The following is a 22,260-nucleotide window of genomic DNA, read 5'->3' on the forward strand; positions in this document are numbered from 1 at the left end:
AATAATATCAAAACAAATACGCTCCTATAATGTGATTTGATTTCAAATACAATATATTAATAGGGAAAAGTAAAATTATTTGAGCAAAATTATAAAAAAAAACATTGCACAATTTTACATGACGTTTTAGAACCAAATTTAAAACTGAATATTAATATAAATAATTTAACTCACCTTCAATTTGATGTATAAAAGCTGCTTTCGAATATAAATTCGATCATCATAACACCACTCATGTCACTAAAAACTGCAACGAACACAAAAAAAAGAGAGTTTTAAAACAACACACACAAACAACTATCAGTTTTGTTAGATACAAATGCAGCAAAAGGCTGGCACAGTTAAAATCAAGTAACACTATATAAAAAGCATCAAATCAGATGAAATTCGATCGAATCAGAAATCAAAATAATATTATTAACGATTTTCCGCAGTGACGGCGCGCGCGTGAGGGGAAAATCGCATCGACGGCGCATGCGCGCACTTTCATTCATTTTTCGGCATGAATGATCGAACCGATTACTACAAAAAGTCACACAGAATCCCCACACGACCCACCGCAGTTCCTCAAATGCCTAATCTGGGGATTAAATCTAAACGGCTATACGAAAAGATGGATTGAAGTCAAGGGGCGCGCGCGTGGGAGTCTCGCGCGTGGGGTGACTTTCCACGGGGTTTTCCCGACTTTTTCGAGGTGGCCCAGGTTCGGGTTGTAAAGGAAAAAAGCGGGAAATATACCGGTGGAGTAGTAGACGAAAAAGGGGAGCGGTTCGCGTGCTCGGCTGGCGGTAACTGACGGTTCTACGGAGAGAGAGAGCGCGTGGGCGGACCGAACCGTGAATTACTCGCAAGCGCTTAAAGCGGAAGCACTGCACACACACTACCACGCGAAAAGCTCCCGAATCGAAAGACTCAAAAGAAAATTCTTTAACATATTCTTCACAATGTGTATTTGTCAAATTGCGTGGAAAGCCTCGGGGATAACGTCAGCCGGTCGCTCAGAACCTTTTTCACTATCAGTGGTCACGAAAAAAATCAAAATTTAATTCTTCATTATCTTCAGCACAACATAACAATCATTTCGATGTATGTTTGAATACAGCAGGTCAAAATTATGAGACTAATTGACGTGGTGACATGCAGTCAAGCGCAAAATGTATTTAATGTTGTGTGAATACCTGTAATGGATGACTCGTCCAGACTAAGCGAACGTGACGAACGCCAATGTCAAATTTTATAAAGGAACTAGCTTTATTACCCGACTTTGCCCGGGGTGTATATAAAAAAAAAAAAAAAAAAAATCAAGAACAAATTAAAAAAAAAATTTTTAAAAAAATTAAAAAAAATATATATAAAAATATATTTATTTATTTTTATTTATTTTATATATTATTTTTAATTTTTTAACGTGTTGTTCCCACCCAACCAACAACGGACCCAACCAACGACCACCCAACCAGCGTAACGACCACGCACGGCACATACATACATACATTAGTGTTTTATATGTAAGATTTCCTTTGAATTATTAATGTTTGAACAGTTGTTAGTATATGTATTGCTCGAATATTTATTATTGTTTAAAATAAGATTTGCTAAAAAAAAATGAAAATATCAAATGGCTCAAAAAAATGAATAAATAATATGTATAAAACGGACGGCGTTGAATGTTTGAATGTGGACAAGTATGGAGTTTAAAAAAATGTATATCGATTTCGATTTCTTTTTCAGTTTGGTTTCAAATTCTTATTATAGTTCCGGTTCCGGATTCAATTTTCAGTTACGATTCCAGGATCCATTTTCAATTCCGGGTCCTGATTCCTTTTTCAGTTCTGGATCTTGATTCCTATTTCAGTTCCGGATGCGGATTCCTTTTTAAGTTCCGGCTCTCGATTCCTATTTCAGTTTCGATTCTAAATTCTTTATTCAGTTCCAGTTTCGGATTCTTTGTCAGTTCCGTTTTCGGATTCCTTTTTCAGATCCGCTTCCCGATACCTTTTTCAGTACCATTTCCAAATTCCTTTTTCAATTCCAATTCCCGATTTCTATTTCAGTTTCGATTCCCGGGTTCCTGTTTTAACTCCGATTCCGATTAATTATTATCATACGTACTGTCACTTTATTTCGGAACTTATCGAATCTTGCCTTATTAAACTCGCCAGAAGGATCTAACTCAATTTTAATAATTACCATTTTAATAATTGCATCTGTGCAGATCGAAAGGTTAATCGTCATATGATGTGCAATCTATCATTCGAGAAGACGAGAATTGCGCTTAAAGCTGCCATCCAGTTTATCTGTCGTTCAGTGTATCTGGTGTTTGTCGAGCGCTTGCACTAAACCCATTATAGGTACTTAGAGTTTAATTAGACGTATTTTAATTTAAAAATATCACAAAATTAAACAGTATATTTATTCAACATGCTAAGCAACAAAAGTATGCGCTGCAAGCAAAAATTTTGCGAATATTTCCAAATTCAAATATTATATATCAATATGCATTTGAGACTTATATTGTAATTTTGGTTCGGTGATTACTGGTCACAAAGTCACTAAATTCTCTATAACGGAACATCTGGCAGCCGAAAAGTCCATCATACTAACGATAACTATAATACTAACGATTATAATATTGCGTATTCTCGATTTAAATGGCAAAAATTGTCTTTGTGACCACCGCAATGTGACTAATAATCCAATTACCTTTAATTTTATGTCGAAAGATGCAATTTTGTATTTTGTATTAAGCGTTACTACTACATTAGGATCAATTTTACAATTTTCGTTTTATATATTTTTACTAACCTCTTCTTACTATCACTTATGTACGATCACTAGTAAAAAAAAAATTTGGCTCTTATCCGATCGTTTTCATACTTTGCCGTTTTGCTCGGTTTGGTCATCAATATAAGAGGAAGTGTCATCTTCCATTAAGGTGGTGAAAAAAAATCGTATTAGACACGTATGAACGTAAGGTACAAGTTAAGGAGTAAGCATTGCAAAAATGAATCGATCCTGCCAGGATTCGAACCTGGAATCTTCTGATCCGTAGTCAGACGCGTTATCCGTTGCGCCACAGGACCTATTGATCACTTCGATTCAATAGTAAAATAAAAATCATTTTATCAGCGAAAATTTGATAAGATAAGGCTGTTGCTAATCAGAATTGATAAGATAATATACAATTCATATTTATGAATCAAATAGGTAGATTTTAAGGTCCTGTGGCGCAACGGATAACGCGTCTGACTACGGATCAGAAGATTCCAGGTTCGAATCCTGGCAGGATCGATTCTTTTTTGTTTCGAATTTGTTCTAAATTCTTCGTTTTGCATTGCACAGGAGTGATGATAGTCTGGCGTGTTGTTTTCGTCCTTTTCGAGGAGTCTTGAATGAATTTAGGGGCGTTTCTCTTCGCCCACGCGGTTTCCCACGTGGACGCCCACTTCACTACGACCCCCTCTCTCTCACAATGTTACGAAATTTCCCGGAAAATCGTTTCCCGAGAATCGTATCAAAAATATAATCAAACCACATAATAAATTTGGCGTCCTTAGAGAAGAAAGATGATGTAATATTTGCATACTTTGACTGCGTCCAGATATTAATACAGTTTTATTTTTGTTTTCATATTCTATCAGAATCTTTTGGTAGGAGTTCAAAATAACAAACATTTTTATTTTATTTTTATTACTAGTTACTAGCCTCTTCTTACTTTGTTTTCGATTTTATCGTCTGATTTCGTCTGAAAAAAAATGGGTTCTTATCCGATCGTTTTCAAACTTTGCCATTTTGCTCGGTTTGGTCATCAATATTTATATATATATATATATATTTTTATATTTTTTTTACATACATTTATACCAGGAAGGCTTAACATCTAAACCCCAATGGCCTTCCTGGTCAATTACAAACAATCCAGCATTTTTATTACACAAGTCGCTGAATTACGAGATACTGAAAACTTGCAAATTAACGAGACTATAAATTTTATTGTACATTAATCAATCTCAAATAGTGGTGACATAGTAAAGGTTTTTAGCCAATTTAATCGGGAACCGTTTCAACAATGAAATCAGAAAAATTGGCAAACTCTGATAGGAAACGATCGACCTGGAGTCACAAATGTTCAAGTCTAACCAGCAGCACTACAGATATACTCAGAAAAATCTTTTCAATCGAGATCAGCTCATGGGATCGAACCCGGCGCCTCTCGGTGCTAGGCAGAAGCTTAACGACTGAGCTATGCTGCTGGCTAAATATATGTGTAAATCAAGTCCTCCATTACGATGGTGAAAAATAATCGTAATAGACACTTTTGACAATACATTTTTATCCAAACTTTTCCGATCGTTTTTTCCCTTTTCGCCACCCTCTCGCTATATCAGATTTTAATCGTTTAAGCGCCTATAACTTTTTCTTTTTGCACTCTTTTTTCACATATTTTTTAGAATTACATCGTCCTAAACTTAAAAGTCAAAACTTAAATTTCATACTACATACAAACGTATCAATTCATTAACAAAACCACTAATCGAAATGTCAACGGGCAATATACTTAAAAACACAACACAACGGAACATGTCATGCTTTTTTATCACCACTTCCTTCCTAACTGCCGAATATATTTTTGTTTCTTTATTTTTTTTTTGGGCCGTGAAACATTTTATGTATACGACAAAATTTCCAAGAAAAATATATATGCATATATGTATGTATGTTGTTTTATTTATTTTTATTGTTTTATATATATTTATTTTTTATTTTATTTCAATCGAACATGTACATTCACTTTACACGGCAACGAGTGTAATTACGGACGGATGAACCTTTTTACTTATTACTTACCTCCTTTACGTTTCACATGGCTTTCGCGTCTGTGGTCATTTTTATCTCCTATCCGATCGTTTTCATACTTTGCCATATTGCTCATTTTGGTTATCAATACACGTTAATGTATCGTCTGCCATTACGTTGGAGATAAAATACCGTATACAACGCGTTTTAAAAACAGGGAAAGTAAATCTCCCTGACGTTTAACAAACGTTGTTTAACAAGGCGTAAACTGTTCGCCATGACACGGCCTTATTAATTTTAATTGTTTAAACGCCTATAATTCACTCTATATTTTATGAAATTTGCTCTATTGGTTCTCGTTATCTCTAATATATAAATATTTATAGTTTTAACTCTCATATGTATATATAAATTTCAAATTTGGCGTGTAGCTTCTTGTAGGGTAATACACGATATATATTGATTTATGGCCAAAGATGTTAAATCTGACATTTCACGGCTAAAAGTATATCTCTTCAGGGAGTTTTATCTGCGAGATAAGTATTCAATAAGAAGTTATGTTGTATCTAATTGTTAATATGATTTACAATAAGCTTACATACATTTAGTTTTTTACAATAAGCTTACATACATACAATTAGTTCAACAGCTACCCATAACCTCAAATTGCATTGTTTATTTCTCCAAAACAAACTTTCTAACCAATACAAGCTACACATGTACACAGATCAAACAGTGATAGTTTTATTTTTAGTTATCAGCTGATTTAATTTATGTGATGATTGAAAAGTTCATTTCTGTAAATACATAAACTCATTTATGGACAATCATACATTGATAAACTATTCTTAACTGTATGGATTAAATTACTATTTCATTGTTAATATGATTACAACTTCAATTTTATCATTAAAGCAATCTTAGTATTAATAAGCTATTCTAAACTGTAAGATTCCCGGCATAAATGAGTGAACATAATTCCATAAATTCCCGACATAAATGAGTATACATAATTCCATATACATAATTCCATCGGGCATAAATGAGTATACATAATACATAAATGAGTATACATAACTCTCGTTCCGTAGATGCATATATACAATTTTAAGATTCAAACATCTTTGCAACTGGACTTGATGACTATGATTTATAGAAATACTACATATTGAGATTTTAAAGTGCCTTTAAAGTCATTTAAATGCGATATTACTCAACAATGCAAATAATAATTAAATTAATTTGTAAATAATTATAATTCAGTATTATAGTAATATCTGTAACACTAAAAAGTAGAAAATAAAAAAAAACCCTTGGTAAAAAAAGGATTTTTAATTACTTATTTATGAATTAAATTTGGAATATTATTGTGAAAATCGAAATAAATGCACCGTAGGCCTATTTTGAAAATAACTTTTTTCCGTTTCGTTGAGTCCTTACATTGTAATTTTTTCGTTCGAGTTCGTGTACTGTGTTGGTCTGTGAGCGTTTAGCAATATTCGTGAACATTTTTTGCGTGTCTGTGAGCGCATTTCGTGACTTTGTCCGTCTATGAGTGACTTGCGTTTTTCCGATCTTGTTGTGTCTAAATTTGGTCAGGCCATAATGTCAAGGAAAAGTAAGCGAACGGCTCACTGGAATTAATGATTTTACATAATTATAACGGAAAGTCCACTAGAAGAACAAATTTTGTGACGAATATTTCTATTACAGCGGCTGTGTGCATCGCACACTTCGCGCACGCCACTTCTCGTGATTTATGAAAACTTCTCATTTTTAAAAACAAAGCTAACAGCTTTGCACTATAAAGACGCAATATTATGTATGTAAATGGCAAGCGAGTTTTCATTGAACATTATTTTATGGTAATGTAGCATATGCTAAAAGGAGCCGCCGTTATAATTGGTTTTCGAGGATTATCTCCAGGCTTACGTGAATTCGGCTAAAAATGAAAACTCCCAAAGCTTCCTGGTATAGTTCTTAGAACTGACAGTGCGATAGCGTGGGACTGAGTGCCTTGGACCGTGAGACTGCATATCCGGGTACGTGCCTAAATAATGGGGAAGTAGCCGGACGTCGAAGATGCAGTGAGTGACCTACGCTTTATAAGCAGGTACTTAGACCATATGAAGACATTCTGGATGGAGCATTGGCGGTGCGTGTATCTCCTTAATCACTAATAAATGCTGTGAAGCGACTTTGGCCTTTTACTTGGATCCTCCACCCACTCCTACGCAACAACAATATAAAATGAATTCGTTATTTCAATTCAAAGAAAATTTTCATTTCGTTTGGTATTACACTTTACCAAAGTTTAAAACCTATTGATGACAACATATTTAATTTAATATAAATTTTGTAATTCTATAGAAATATTAAATACGATAAGCTTATCAATTACGCAGGTTGATGGAATCTGTCTTGATTGACAAGCTTTAATTGGAAATCATGTTATCGTCGATATGTACAATGATAATTGACTTATTCTATGAATCATTGTTTTTGTGTTTAAATATTTATTTGTTTCAAAAATCAAATACTAACTATATATTCGGATGAAATCCTAAAATTAAAAAAATATATATACGAATACCTGAGCTTTTAATAAATTCAAAAAATCAAAATAATATTAAAAATCATATAAACTCTCATTGAATTTTGTACCTAATATCTTAAAGACCAAGCTTCATTTGCTCATCAATCCCGTTGCTTTGCCCTTATCAAGTTTGTTTGCATATCAATATTATTTATTTCAAATTCATATTAATTTATTTATCTTCAACTTTTACGTTAGTTAATTTTTTTGTTCCAAATATTGTCTCTAATGATGGTTCATATAAGTTGAAATGAATTTTCCCAAAGTCGAAATTTTCAAGAAAAAAATTACGTATATACATACTGTATACACATATATGTATTTATATAAACAATTATACAAAGGAAAGTAAGAAAAAAATAGAAAAACTGTTGACCCACATTTAATTTCTATATTATAATTTTTAAAAAATCAGTTACTGATACAAAGTTTCAGTTTGATGGGATTCGAACGATATCAAAATAAATTATCGGTATTCAAATTATCTCCAAAATACAAAAAAAAAAAACATACATAGATACATTTTTTTTTAAAACTATGACAATCATCGATTCCGAGTTCAATTTTGTCATAATTTCAAGTTCAAATTTTTACATGATCACAAAACTTCATCAATTGTGACGATACATAGATAATTAAAAATGATATGGGATTTAATATAAGCAAAATGTGAGTACATAAATTATATGTTCATTTAAATACATTGACACTGTAAAAAATTTATAAATACGATATATTTGTTTGTAATATAATACATACATTCTATACACATTACCATAAAATATTTTTTAATAGCGTCAATTTAAACGAATGTCTTCATATGCAGGCGGTTTTTCTTTCAGTATTGAGATTTGAAGGAGAAGAAAGTACCCGAAGTTCAGCTTCTACATTTTGACACTGTGAATTTGACACCTCTTCTTTTTTGATTTTGTCATAATAACTCAAAACGCAAAAGCAAACGTAAAGATTAAATCCTGAAATTAAGATGAATTGCAATATTAATCGTTCCGACACATTTCATTATCATTTGTAAAAACATATTTGTAAAAAATGTTGCATACCGATTGATAATAAGGCTAAGGACAAAAATATAGTGGCTTCTCCTGTGAAACTATTCGTTTTGATAATTCCAACGAAATTGTGCATAGTAAAGAGTATTGACGTCATAACGTTCAGTGTCGTTGTTATTAAAAATGGAATCAACATCAGCTTTACAGACTGAAATAAAAATAAAAAACATTTTATAATTAATACATATGTAAATAAAATTAAAAAGGCTATATTTTAATGCTAATTTTGCACCCAGTTTGAAGATTTATATGTCCATACCTTTACAACTCCATATATAAGGGCTGCACTCGCAATAATATAGGTAGCAGAATCGGACAACCCATACGCCATCATGGCGTTTGGAATATCTGAAATAAATCAGTCCAGTGTATCATAAATGATAAATTTACACGGTAAAAGTAAGCCAAATATGATACGAATATATAGGTATAATAACCTGGGTTCGAATTAGTATAAAGTGTGATCAAATAAGTGAACTTTCCAATCTCGTATGTCTAAAACGAATTAGATAGAATACAATACTTTATTTTTATTTTATTTCAGCAGTATTACATTTGTTCCGAGAGAAAGCTTACCAAATAAAACCAGCCGAGGACTAGAATTGTGATTCTCAAGTCATATATGCCGCAAACTTTATTAGTCGGAGCCATCTTGATTTGTCTGAAAAAATATTATTAAATTAATTAATTTAAAAAATATATTTATTGATAAATTTCACAAAAAATTTTGAAGTGTATTCAAAAAAATTCGGGTGTGACCAACCCATGACTTTATCTATGTATTTGAGGAATATAAGAAGGTTACAAAACAAAATTCGATATTGAACTAATAACTATGATAGCGATTCAAATTGAGCACAAATGTATGGAAACTTGCACAAGACAAAAGTTCTACTTCCGGTCATCGGATTTTGTTCAAATTTTTTTTATTATTTAAAATCAGTATAATTATTATACGCATTAAATATTAAGAGGATAAAAATGATTTAAAAGGTCAAAATAAAATAATGAAATATTGTTTTAAAAAAAAATACTACTTCCGGTTTACCAATTCTGACCAAAATGTTAGCAACTCTAAGTTAGTACATAAAGAATACAAATATAAATTTTCAGCTTAATACGTTTATGGGTGTGGACAGGATCCAGGCGACAACATTTTTGACCTTTCTAAGAGGAGAAAATTCCGGTTTATTAAATTTGGTGATTTTTTTTTATTTTCATTACATTAATACAAGAATTATATTTGAATTTTTTCGTGAAGATCACACATGTTTAAGTGGTCGAAAAAAATAGTGGAAGAAAAATCGAACAAGAGTAAACTGCCACTTCCGGTTGAGGGATGCTTACCAAATTTTATCCATAACTTGCTATTACGCTTAAACTTCTTGATATGAAACTTCAGTTCAATAAACCAAAAGGTTTCTGAGAAAAACATAAAAAACCTCGATTCTCTAGAGTAAAACTGCTACTTCCGGTTCAGATAAAAATATTTAAAAAATATAAGGTTATCAATATTATTATTTCTATTACATGTAAAAAAAATAATACGATTTAGTTGGTGGTTTGGGAGATAATTGGATTCAAAAACTTAAAAAAAAAGAGGACACCTATAAGGGGAGGTACCATTTCCGGTCATCTTAAAAATTTGAAAAAAATTAACATCATGTCGATAAAAATTTCAGTATTTGATACTAAGTTTCAGTTTGATAAGACTAACGGTGTTCAAAAAATCCCCAAAATACACAGACACACACACATTTTTTCTAGATCATCAAAACGTGATCAGTAATCGATTCCGAGTTCGAATCAGTCAAAATCTCGAGTTCGAATTTTCGCATGATCACAAAACTTCATGTATTGTTACTACGTACATAGATAAAGTAAAAAGCATATCAGATACATATTTTATAATAATAAATGCAATCATTTCTTATCGATTTAAAATAACACGATAAATATGTATGTACATATATGTACAAGAGATTTATAATACATGCATAAATATTTATGTACATAAATGAAAGTGAAACTTTTTTCATTTACAGTGGAAAAAAATCCCAAGTGAAAATACGTACTTTTGACTTTTGATTTGAACTGGACGACTATTCAGAGAGATTTGAAAGCTGAAAAGTACTAAAAATGATAGATAAAATACCCGACTATAGATTCCAATATTAATTTTGAACAGGAAATTGACATATTTTGAAACATCGACCGAACAACACCAAGATAAAGAAAAATCGCACGATTTAAAAAACACATATGTATATCTCCGAATCTCTAGCCAATCAACATTTTTTATTACCAGATTCGTGTTCACTGGGCATAGATCTATAATAAAAGTCATATATCTCGTCTCTGAACCAAAAAAATCAAAAACCTTACTTGAGTTCCAGAAAAACACAAATGTCACTCGCCACACGTTTATTTTACGCCAACGCCGGCGAGGTTCTGAAGAGAGGGCGACGAGGGAAAGGGGAAATAAGTTTGAACCTTTAACCTTCGAAAAAGGGCAAAGATTAGGAGATATTAGCGCTGTTACTTTTGACCCGTATTACTTTTGGCCCCGGTCTCCCCTATATATGTATGTTCAAATAAAAGCAAATCAGATAAATAATTGATAAATGCAATCATTTCTTATCGATTTAACATAACACGATAAATATGTATGTACATACGTACATACAATTTATAATATTATACATACATAAATATCTATGTATGTAAACGAAAGTGAAACTTCTTTACTACTTCTCAAATATATAAAACCCATTTCAAATTAGTGCCTACCATTTAATTATTTTTAATATATAATAAATTTATATTATTTTTCAAAGCACTGTCATTGATATAAAATAAATATCTTACTTGTTTTCTAACCAGGTTTGTTTTATATATATTTTTATCAATATTTAGTGAAAAACCACAAAATACAACTACGTACTTCAGCTATTGATAAATGACTACTAATCGTATAATCAATTGTAATGTTAAACAATTGATATCTTATATCAGGGGTATTCAATACTTATTTTTAATGTTAATTTATTTTTATCATTATAATTTTCTGGTACTAATGTTTGTCAATAAAAATATGAGCGATCAAAATAATAAAATCATTTGTAGGAGAAAATTATGCAAACAAAAGAACTTTCAAATAGAACATAAAATAAAAACAAAATGTAAAAAATCATTATAATATCGTATTTTTATTATTCTAATGAGTAATTATTTATACATTACAATTCTACATATATTAGTTGAAGCTAAAGTATCAAGTATAGTTAATTATGCTGTATTCTGGAGGTCTTGCTTGAGTCTTAGTGAGAATTTGAAGTTCGTCTTCGACAATTTGATATTGGAAATTCGACATTAATTCTTCTTCTTTGACCTTGTGATAAAATCCATAGACCCAAAGCCACATATAGAAACTAATTCCTGTTGAGAAAATTGTTTAATGAAATTTATTTTCAATAAAACTTATTATATATGTATATAAATATAAACTAAATTTTTCACATACCAAGAAGCAGAAGAGAAAAGAATACGTGCCACAATTTTGGTATTTCAAAATTGAAAAAGAATTCAACGAAATTATACATAGCGTATATCAAAGATATTAAGAAACCAAGTGCCATTGTAAGGAGCCAAGGAATCAACATCATTCTTACGGACTGAAATACGTACAAATAAAATAACATTATCATAAAAACACAAAAAGCAATTTACAATTTAATTTTTTAATTTTTATTCATCCCACTGTTTCTAATTGAAAATTTTATATATTACTTATAATCATACATAGAACTGAAAATAATCTCATACAGATAGCAAATAAAAAAGCAAAAAATAATTGTGTGGTCACGAGTTCAATCCTTGAATGTGCTGCTCGTCAGACCTTGGATATGTGACTATATATTAATTGAACGGTTCCAACAAAATGGAAACCCTGTTCTATCTGTATCTCAAAATTCTGAGATACAGATAGAACAGTATTTCAAACCTGTATCTCAAAATTCGGCGATTTAAAAAAAATCAAAATAGTTTGTTTAAAAAATGTATCCATAAATTCTATGGCATAAAACGGATAGATTCTATGGCCTTTTAAAAATATGTATTTACATATAATATACGAATGCGACAGCATGCTTGGTTCTCGTAAGTCTCGCGTTAATGGGATCGACTATACTAGATATGTATTTCAAAAAACATATAATATGTATTATACTTCAGTGTTGATAATTCCCAAAAATCATTGAATGCACTCTAAAGAAAGTATAAACGTTTTATGTAAATTATAGTAAAAATATAAAACCTTATGAGCTGCATAGACGAGTACCACATTAATGAGAACACCCACAATGGAAATTATTATAGATAAACTCATTTCAGCCGCTGTAATTGCTAAAAAAAAATTATCAATTATTAATAGGTCTATAAATTCAAATTATACACTTTAATTGAAAAATTTAAAATTAAAAGCATACCATCAACTTCAGAAGGCGATTCATCTTCCTTTTTATCAAAGTCAAACATTGAGTAGGCATCGATTGCATAAATAAACCATCCAGAATAAAACACCTTGAAAAAATCATTTAAATTTGAATTTGAAACAAAAAATTATTTAAGTATCATTGAAAGTGGCCTGGATGAATCGATGTGCATAATTCTATAATTTATTAATTTTACACTAATATTGTTATTTTTCTTAATACGCTAAATACCTATAGAATTATACATATTTTCAAGTATATGTATTTTATAATTAAAACTACATAAGTTTAACTTCTTTGTGCAAAATCTAATACCAGGTTGACAAGCTGCGAGTAGCTTGGCCCAAGTAGCTTGGACGACTTAATTAGGCCTTACTCGTAACGTGGCAATGCGTAATCCAACCGTTTTGATGTTATTCGTCCAAGCTACTTGATCCAAGCTACTCGCATCGTATCAACCCGGTATATGGAAGTAAGAATCGGACTAGGTTAGTAAGACAATTTTTAAAAAGACAAGATTTTCCATTTTAGCCCAATGGCGTAGACAAATACATACATATATAACTAGGGTTGATACAAAAACCGACTTTAAGGAAAACTGATATTTTCTCGGTAAAGATTTGATTAATGAGAGGAGAATTTATTTGAAATATATTATTTTTTTTACTGTAGGCGAAAAGCAACAGCTGGACTACGCTACTATATGTATTATCACGACACATTCGGACAGGCTTTGACAGAGAAATGTTATAATAATAGAAGTGGCTTTAGACGTCATATTGTTATCAAGTGAGGAATGTCCACGGACAATTTCAAATAATTACAGCGACAGTCGTATTTGATGCTTGGTGCTCGACGTATGTCCGATAAAAACTTCTCTGTTTGTTTATATTACTCGCAAGAAGTGCAAGTGCATCGTTAAAAATTGCATAATGCATCCAAAAACACACAATTAACAACATGGGATACATTTTTATAAGTAAATTGATCATTTAAGTAACATATTCTTCTATTAACATCGTAGTTTGACAGTTTTTAAAGGTGTCATGGTGATCGCCCGCATTCTACATAAAATTTCAGGGGTGGCACCAGAGAAATGAAAAAATTATTTTTAAATAAATGTAAAAACATTTCTCTTGGTGGCACCGAATATTCAATTATATTAATAACCAATTATTTATGTTTAATTAATATAAACATCGTTCATTTTATATTATACATATTTTTGTTGAAACTATACATTACACGTTAATTTAAGAGTTCCCAAGGACAGACAAATACGAAAAAGTGGATAAAAATAATCCGCCAATTGAGAAAATAAACGGATTGGCTACCGATGCCCAACACCACCATATACTTAAATTGTAAATAAATCAATATCAAAATAAAACTTTTATTTCTGTAGTGAATATGTGATAACCCTGATTATATTCCGTGCGTTGTAGCGTATATTAATGCGTACTTATGAAGACGGTTCGCTTATTATTTTGAAACAGGCAATTTATTTGTAAAGGCACTTCTATTATTATAACATTTCTCTGGGCTTTGACATGTCCAGACGTATATCTACTTATCCAATATTTATTACGGTAATCAAAGTTTTGCTGATAATTATCAAAATATTTTTACATTTTTGCTTATTTATCTGTGAAAAATTTGACAACGCTTGAAACAAATTATTTATGACTAGTAATAGCCGTGTTCGTGTTAAGAGTTTACCCAGCTTTCAATTTTCCTGAATATTTTTGAAAAAAATCAAAGCACAGACAGACTTTACAATATTTGATAGATTCCATATTAAATCCAATAAAAACAGTTAAAATTACAGGTCTTTTTTGTATTCATACTCCAACTTAAGAGGGCTGGACAGCAGCGCCTTGTCCATACAAACGTACTATACTTCTCCCTACCTCAATTATGGCACTAGAGAAATTATTTTTAATATTCTATGGATATCCACCATTGGGGTGCATCTATCGTTTTATTTTTTTTGATTAATTATTTTTTATAGGAGCTAGGAGCCGCCAAACATCTATAAAATCGCCTCTTTTTTACACCAACGAAAAGAGTCTAGCGTGGTTATTTAACGATCGATTTTTAAAAAATTACGCCGATAGATGCACAGAAAATATCTTTCTCATACCGATGATGAAATTTTTTTAAAAATTGGTCCAGTTTTGGAGGAGAAAATAGTAGAATACGAAACCTCGATTTTGTCAATTTAAAACACGTTTTATCTGGTCGAAGCGCAACTGTCGCATTCACTCAATATATATATTGATATTTATTGTCGCATTCACTCAATATATACATACACTCAATATATATATCGAAGAAAGGAACGGTAACAAAATTAAGGTTTCGGATGTACAGCCCTCTTAAGGATAATCCTAATAATAATAATATAAATAATAACTTTTTATTCCAGACGATAGGGAGAATAGTTCTATCACCATCGTCCATATATGTATGTAAATATAAAGATAATAGAAATGAATGATAAAATAAATAAAAATAATATAATTCCCCCGATTGGTCACTTCCATGATACGTACATATGTATAAATGGACCTTTATAATCTTACCAAGCCAAGCCATCCGATGATCAAACTTCCATTTCGCAGCTCGGACTTCTTGATTAAAGTCATTTTTCAATATCTAAAAAGAATTAAAATGTATTTTATTTGAAATTTTGCGATTTCGAATTAAATTTTATATACATATCACACTTAAATATTATAGATGGCACAGTTCAATCAATTCGTAACGGTTTTCTACCAGATTGTTATCGACATTTTACCCATGAATCTCTTATCATATCAAAATACAAACATGCCTACACACATATACATAGTATGAAGATAAACAAAGATACTAAATGTGTATTTATATTTTAAAAATTTCAAACGTTCACCTCAATACATATACTAAATAAACTATCGCCAATTCAATAATCATATCGTTTTCAAACTTCACAATAAAATATTAAATGACGCTTACCTGATCTAAAAATATCACTGAATGACTTTTGCAGGTTAGAAAAACAGGTTTCAGTTCAAGGCACTTTTATTTTAAGGCTTTAATTAATATTGGGTGTGTAAAATACACACATGTGTATGTTAAATTTATATTATGGGTACACAAATATCTACCTACACTGTCACAAAAAGACTGAAAACAATACGATACAATATTAGATACATAATCTGCTTTACGGATTTCAGGGGTTATTAACTGTATGATTCCATTAAAATAAAACACTGCTTACTTTTTCGATGTTCTATTCATATAAAATTTACATTTACAGTAGAACTCGATTATTACCGAAAGGTTTATATGTAGAATTCAACTAATGCTAATGTACAAACAACAATGAAAATATAAACAAAATACAAAAAATAACAACAACAATGAAAATGGAAATACAAAAAAATATAAACAACAATGAAAATACTGTAAAGCGGTGATTAAAGAGAGGAGAACTTATTTGCAATATATAATTTTTGATGAGGATATGTGAAAAACAACAACTGCATTGCGCTGCTATTATCCTGACACGTTCGGACAGGATTGGACATGTCCAGACGGTTTGGTGATTACTGGTCACAAAGCACTGGTCACAAAGTCACTAAAATCTCTATAAAGGAACGTCTGGCGGCCGAAAAGTCCATCATACTAACGATAACTATCATACTAACAAGAGCTTGAGTGCCAAATATTGCGTATTCGCGATTTGAATGGCAAAAATTGTCTTTGTGACCACCGCAATGTGACTAACAATCCAATTATCTTCCAAACATGTCTCTACTTGTCAGTGTTTATTACGGTAATCAGAGTTTTGTTGATAATTATCAAAATGTTTTACATTTACGCATATTTATCCAGAGAAATGTTATAATAATAGAAGGTCCTTTACGAATAAATAAATTGTGTCAATACTACGCGGTACATCTCCATAGCTACGCTACAACTCACGGAATACAGTCAGATCAATTTACTTATAAAAATCAGCTGATAACTAATAATAATTGTATGTGATGTATGTATTTAAGCTTATTGTAAAAAACTAAATGTATGTAAGCTTATTGTAAATCATATTAACAATTAGATACAACATAACTTATAATTGAATACTTATCTCGCAGATAAAACCCAGTAAAGAGATATACTTTTAGCCGTGAAATGTCAAATCTGACATATTTGGCCAAAAATCAATAAATATCGTGTATTACCCTACAAGAAGCTACACGCCAAATTTGAAATTTATATATACATATGAGAGTTAAAACTATAAATATTTATATATTAGAGATAACTAGAACCAATAGAGCAAATTTCATAAAATATAGGTGAATTATAGGCGTTTAAACAATTAAAATCTTATATCGCCATATCAAGGCGAACAGGTTGGAAGATACGGGACGAACGCTTATTAAACGTCAAGAAGATTTACTTTCCGCGTGTTTAAAACGCGTTGTATACGATATTTTATCTCCAACGTAATGGCAGACGATACATTAACGTGTATTGAAGACCAAAATGAGCAATATGGCAAAGTATGAAAACGATCGAATAAGAGATAAAAATGACCACTGACACGAAAGCCATGTGAAACGTAAAGGAGGTATGTAAAAATGTATCCCATGTTGTTTATTGTGTGTTTTTGAATGCATTGTGCAATTTTTAACGATGCACTTGCCCATCTTGCGAGTAATATAAACAAACAGAGAAGTTTTTATCGGACATACGTCGACCACCAAGCATCAAATATGACGGATGCTAAAATTATTTAGGAATGTCTGTGGACAATCGTCACTTGACAACAACATAACGCCTAAAGCCACTTCTATTATTATAACTAGAGGTAGAACCGGAAGCGTGCTTTTTCCAGGAAACAGGGCGTTTTGGGTCTATTTTCCAGGAAACAAGGCAAACTACAAAGCTAAAGAGCATAAAAAAAATGTTCATCATAAAAATGAACAATGCACGGCGAACACTGAACAAAGAACGGCGCATAGTTGGTCCACTCTTTGATTATAACATTTCTCTGTATTTATCTCAAAAACCTTGAAAAATTTAGCAAATCGTGAAATAATTTGATTGTAACTCGTAATTAGGGATCCGAAAAATTTGAATATCGAATATCAAACAGTAGCTTTAAATTATTTATTTATAGTTTTAATAAGTTCAAGATATTATTAAAATTTTAAGAGAATCATTATCCGATACATCAAATAGAATTAAATGTGCTGTAGATTGAAAATAAAAAAATAGGTTCGTATAAAAAGTAATCGAATATTCAGATTTGGGATCCCTATTAGTAATAGTCGTGTTCGTATTAAGCAAGTTTGAATGACACATGTATGGACATAGTAAATAATCATAATCTTATTTTATTTAAACATAATCATACATAGTATATCAAATTTATTTTATTTTATTTTATTAACATATTAGCCACAGTGACATTACAGAGTACACTAACGCGTCACTGTGGCCAGTCACACAATCATTACACAAATAAAGGTATATAAAACATCCGTGCTCGACGATATTTATGATTGATAAAATCAACCACGGGCGTAGCTCCACAACCACTCAACCAGTTCAGCACAGCTTACATTAAACAGGTCAATTTCACCAGCAACCTGGTTGAGCAGATATATATTGCTCTAGATATTGGAGACGTTGCCAACATATTTGTGCGAGCCACAGGAGGAGAAAACAAATCACGATTCCTCAGGTCCCTGAATTTACTAGGTGTATAAAACTTAACTTCATTAAGAACCTGAGGATTGTGTAATAACCCATTTAAATAGCTTAAGAAAATTACTAGTTTTACATGTAAAGTTCATTGTTTTGAGGCGCTGAAGGTTGCACTTGAATTTCAGCTTCTGTATTTTGACTTCGGAGCTTCAAAGTATCTTCTTCTTTGAGCTGGATGTAAAAGCTCAAGACGCACAAAAAGAAATAGAATTCTAATACTGAAATTAAATATCAATAAAACATATACATATATACGAAAGTGTTATTTAAAAAATCTACTGTGTATTTTAAACTACGCACTATAGAAGTGAAACTTACTTAGATACACACCAAATGAGACTGAGGTTAGGTGTGTGAGGTAATTATCAAAAAGCCGGAGGAAGAGAAGCTGAAACACTCCAGTTTCGTGTTTCAGCGTTGTAACGTTTTTTGTTACACATTCAACCGCAAAAAAACCAATTCACTCGACTGCGTAAAGAAGTTTCACTTCAAAAAAATATTGTATTTACGTTGAATTTTATACATACCGCCGAAAGATAGACCGAAGATTAAAATCCACACTGCAAGTGTTACGTGAACATTTGCGTAAAAAAATTGGGAGCTGGTATACAAGATAATTACCAATGTAATTACAATGGACAATCCTTCTACTATTAACCAGGGTAGTAACCATATTTTTTTTGACTGAAATGTATAGAAATATATTATATTTATATTTATTATAAAAATGTAAAATTTATAAATGTAAGAAATTATATTGAAAAAAAATTTACCTTGTGACTTCCATAAACAAGACTCACACTGATGAAAAAACTTACTACGAGAGAGATCAGAACAAAAATGTGTTGCGTCTTTGTCACTAAAATCAGTCATTTAATTTTATTGTCATTAATTAATATCAATCGGTATTTACTATTTATAACCCACTGATTACGAATGTCTCCTCTCAGAATTTATATGTTTTATCTAATAATATCAGGTAAACCTACCCAATATTATCGTAATGCAACTAATATACATTAACTGATTGTTGACATGTATATGTATATAATATAAATTTTATACATATATGTACATATGTAAATAAATTTTTACTATGGCAAATAGTGCGTCCCTTTATTATTGTTTTCCTTTCACCATTTTATTTAAAATCTCTAAAGAAGTTCACTTTTTGAAATTTTGGAAAAATGCCCAATTGGTTATGACTCAAAATTTTCAATAAATTTCAGTAACACAATCGTGATCACTAAGTTTTTGCCGTGGCATTTATTCATTGTTGTCCATTATGATAAATTAATTTCCTTATCTATCAATGTACATAGATTCATTAACTGCATTTACCTTTTGTTAGTATCTATGTTATGGTTAGAGATTTTGACAACAAAAATAGCTTTATCGTCTAATTTTTTACTAGTTAACATACATGATTTATCAAGATTTTTAAAATGAACTGTTTTCTATGACTATATTTCGTGCTTGTTACCATGGTTTCAATGGAGTTCCTCAAGAATCAATCCTAGGACCAAATATATTTCTTATATATTTATGTATGTATCTAAACCATTTCTACTAATACAATTAATTGATTAATTTCAATACAATTAGCATAGTAATATTGTTCATATAAATACGCATGTACATACATATGTGTCCATGATTATGAGAAAGTCAATAAAATTTATTTTTTTAATCAGTTACTCATATTACAATATAACCGATATTAAACAATAAATTTTTTTTCCCGAATTAGACCACTCTCACAATTATGGGCACATATATTCTCAAAGTAATCAAAAGATGACTATAATCATATTTTTAAAATACTCCAGCAATATTAATCATATTTTATTTTTCTTTAAATAAAATGATAATTTTGCTGTTCAACTTTTGGATGAATTTTAATTGAAATATATTCTATCCCAATACATGTATACAAAGCTAATGCTATTTGTATTACTTATGTCAGTTAATGAATTTGAGATCTTTGATTTGATATGCATACTATGTATGTGACAAAAAATAATTTAAAGCGTACATTCATATTCCTCGGGTTTTTCGATGGTATACATTCTTGGGATGAATGCAATTATAGAATTTAAAAAATATCCAGCGGAGGAAATCTGAAAAAAGTATTTTTTAAATGCAAATACATTTGTCATATTGGTATTTTGATACGATTTAAAAAAAAACTGGCAAAATCACTTACCACACCCAACCATCCTATGATTAGGCATCCAAGACGCAATTTAGCACAACAACAACACTTTTCCAAAGGAGGCATATTGAAATTTTTAACTTTGCAAATTAGTAAAGAACACGTTTGACCCAAAGCCGCGTATTGATCAAAGTGAAAATGTTGAGCTAAACACTCGAGAATGAGGTAAGGTCAAGCAAGATCAATATTTTTTGGCAACTTCCCGAACTAAGGTCACTCGTATCTGATAATTTGTGATGGATAGACGCTTTTACCGTGTGTTGTAATGACTTTAATTGATTTTACAACCCCAAGGTAAAGCCCCAACACCTACCACCCTCAACACGCAACACGCAAAAGATTTCCTCAATTATAATATATACATAATAGTTCAAAAGTCCTTGTAAGCTAAAAGTCCATCGATTTTCTAATTTCTTTCTTACTATATTTATGTACATACTTACGCAATAATTATTAGAGATGATTCTGCATTTCAATTTATATAAATGCGCGACTTATTTTGATCTTTAAATAAAAGTTTCATATGCAAAATATTTCGATAATTCAGGATAATAATGGACGAAGTGGCACGAATTGAACTACTGATTTTTATTGCGTTTTGAATTAGTGGTATTGTTTATTTCATTTATTATACTTAAGCCAGTGGCGTGGACTAGTGGTCAGCATAGTATGCTTTCGAGCAGAGTGTCACGGGTTCGATCCCCATTAGAGTCTCGTTGCTGGCCAGACCTTGGTTTGTGACTCGAGATCGATCTTTTCTTATCAGAGTTTGCCAATTTTTCTGATTTTCATTGAAACAGTTCCTGTAAAATTGGCATTCCTTCCCCAATTTCTCTCGCAAATCTTAGGTTGTTCTGCGTCTCAAAGTTCGCCGGTTTGATAAAAAAATGCTGAAAAATTTTCTCCATAGATGCTTCTGTGGATGATTATCGTATAAAATTCGTACTGTATAAATGCTTATTGATTGTATTATATAAAAACGCTTTCAATGAACTTTGCAATATTTGACCATAGATGTCATATAATAATTATGTATTATATGCAATTTGATGTATTTCTCGATCTGTATAGTACTCTCGTCGCTTTGGAGCGATTTTTAGGACGGGTTTACATGATTAATTGATTAGAATATAATAATAATAATAAAAAATATATATTGATTTAATTTTTTCTTTAATAAAATTAACAAGAAATAATTTCAATTCATTTAATTTCAGCTGATTTGTCCAATTAATTAAATTTTATGATTATAACATTTAAAGGAAAAAAATCATATTTTTAATTAAAATAAAATCTTTTATAACATTAAAAAATACATTATCT

The 22,260-nt window shown here is 30.8% G+C and overlaps 3 protein-coding genes and 1 non-coding gene across 9 annotated transcripts in view; all 4 read right to left on the reverse strand.

The window, feature by feature from the left end:
• Positions 1-794, reverse strand: part of LOC143914802 (atrial natriuretic peptide-converting enzyme-like) — a 199,397-nt gene extending 198,603 nt beyond the window's left edge. Inside the window, exons 1-2 of the mRNA XM_077435150.1 lie at positions 739-794; positions 175-247 (exon numbers count right to left, since the gene is read on the reverse strand). The gene's annotated coding sequence lies outside the window, so the exon portion shown is untranslated. The remainder of the gene's footprint in view (positions 1-174; positions 248-738) is intronic.
• A 2,216-nt stretch (positions 795-3,010) lies between these two features.
• On the reverse strand, positions 3,011-3,083 carry TRNAR-ACG (transfer RNA arginine (anticodon ACG)). Its single transcript has one exon. It is a non-coding gene; the product is annotated as a tRNA-Arg (tRNA).
• Positions 3,084-7,283: 4,200 nt separating this feature from the next.
• Positions 7,284-11,439, reverse strand: LOC143914310 (uncharacterized). 6 transcript variants are annotated; one of them, XM_077434488.1, is made up of 6 exons: positions 10,844-11,051; positions 9,040-9,124; positions 8,901-8,958; positions 8,723-8,811; positions 8,455-8,611; positions 7,284-8,367 (listed from the first exon to the last, which is right to left on the reverse strand). In XM_077434488.1, exons 2-6 carry the CDS (start codon positions 9,112-9,114, stop codon positions 8,210-8,212), a joined length of 537 nt encoding a protein of 178 aa, XP_077290614.1. In that variant the 5' UTR covers positions 9,115-9,124; positions 10,844-11,051; the 3' UTR covers positions 7,284-8,209. The 6 variants fall into 6 exon arrangements, with proteins under 6 accessions (XP_077290614.1, XP_077290613.1, XP_077290615.1 ...); XM_077434487.1 differs by lacking the exon at positions 10,844-11,051 and adding an exon at positions 11,332-11,439 and having other exon boundaries at positions 7,302-8,367; XM_077434489.1 differs by having other exon boundaries at positions 7,302-8,367; positions 10,849-11,081.
• Positions 11,440-11,646: 207 nt separating this feature from the next.
• On the reverse strand, positions 11,647-16,131 carry LOC143914312 (uncharacterized). The gene is made up of 6 exons (XM_077434492.1): positions 15,957-16,131; positions 15,542-15,614; positions 12,951-13,044; positions 12,779-12,867; positions 11,987-12,137; positions 11,647-11,901 (listed from the first exon to the last, which is right to left on the reverse strand). Exons 2-6 carry the CDS (start codon positions 15,602-15,604, stop codon positions 11,738-11,740), a joined length of 561 nt encoding a protein of 186 aa, XP_077290618.1. The 5' UTR covers positions 15,605-15,614; positions 15,957-16,131; the 3' UTR covers positions 11,647-11,737.
• Between the last annotated feature and the right edge of the window lie 6,129 nt (positions 16,132-22,260).

Source organism: Arctopsyche grandis, chromosome 7, assembly GCF_051622035.1.
Source record: "Arctopsyche grandis isolate Sample6627 chromosome 7, ASM5162203v2, whole genome shotgun sequence".
Taxonomy (NCBI): domain Eukaryota; kingdom Metazoa; phylum Arthropoda; class Insecta; order Trichoptera; family Hydropsychidae; genus Arctopsyche; species Arctopsyche grandis.

Coding starts and splice junctions, on each gene's coding strand:
- LOC143914310 (XM_077434486.1), bottom strand. CDS start 10,725: ATGTGTTTTTTAAATCGTGCGATTTTTCTTTATCTTGGTGTTGTTCGG. Junction 8,959..9,039: donor TCCTCGGCTGGTTTTATTTG/GTAAGCTTTCTC, acceptor AATTCGTTTTAG/ACATACGAGATTGGAAAGTT. Junction 8,368..8,454: donor CTTAGCCTTATTATCAATCG/GTATGCAACATT, acceptor TCTTAATTTCAG/GATTTAATCTTTACGTTTGC.
- LOC143914312 (XM_077434492.1), bottom strand. CDS start 15,604: ATGACTTTAATCAAGAAGTCCGAGCTGCGAAATGGAAGTTTGATCATC. Junction 12,868..12,950: donor ATCGCCTTCTGAAGTTGATG/GTATGCTTTTAA, acceptor ATTTTTTTTTAG/CAATTACAGCGGCTGAAATG. Junction 12,138..12,778: donor TCGTCTATGCAGCTCATAAG/GTTTTATATTTT, acceptor TACGTATTTCAG/TCCGTAAGAATGATGTTGAT.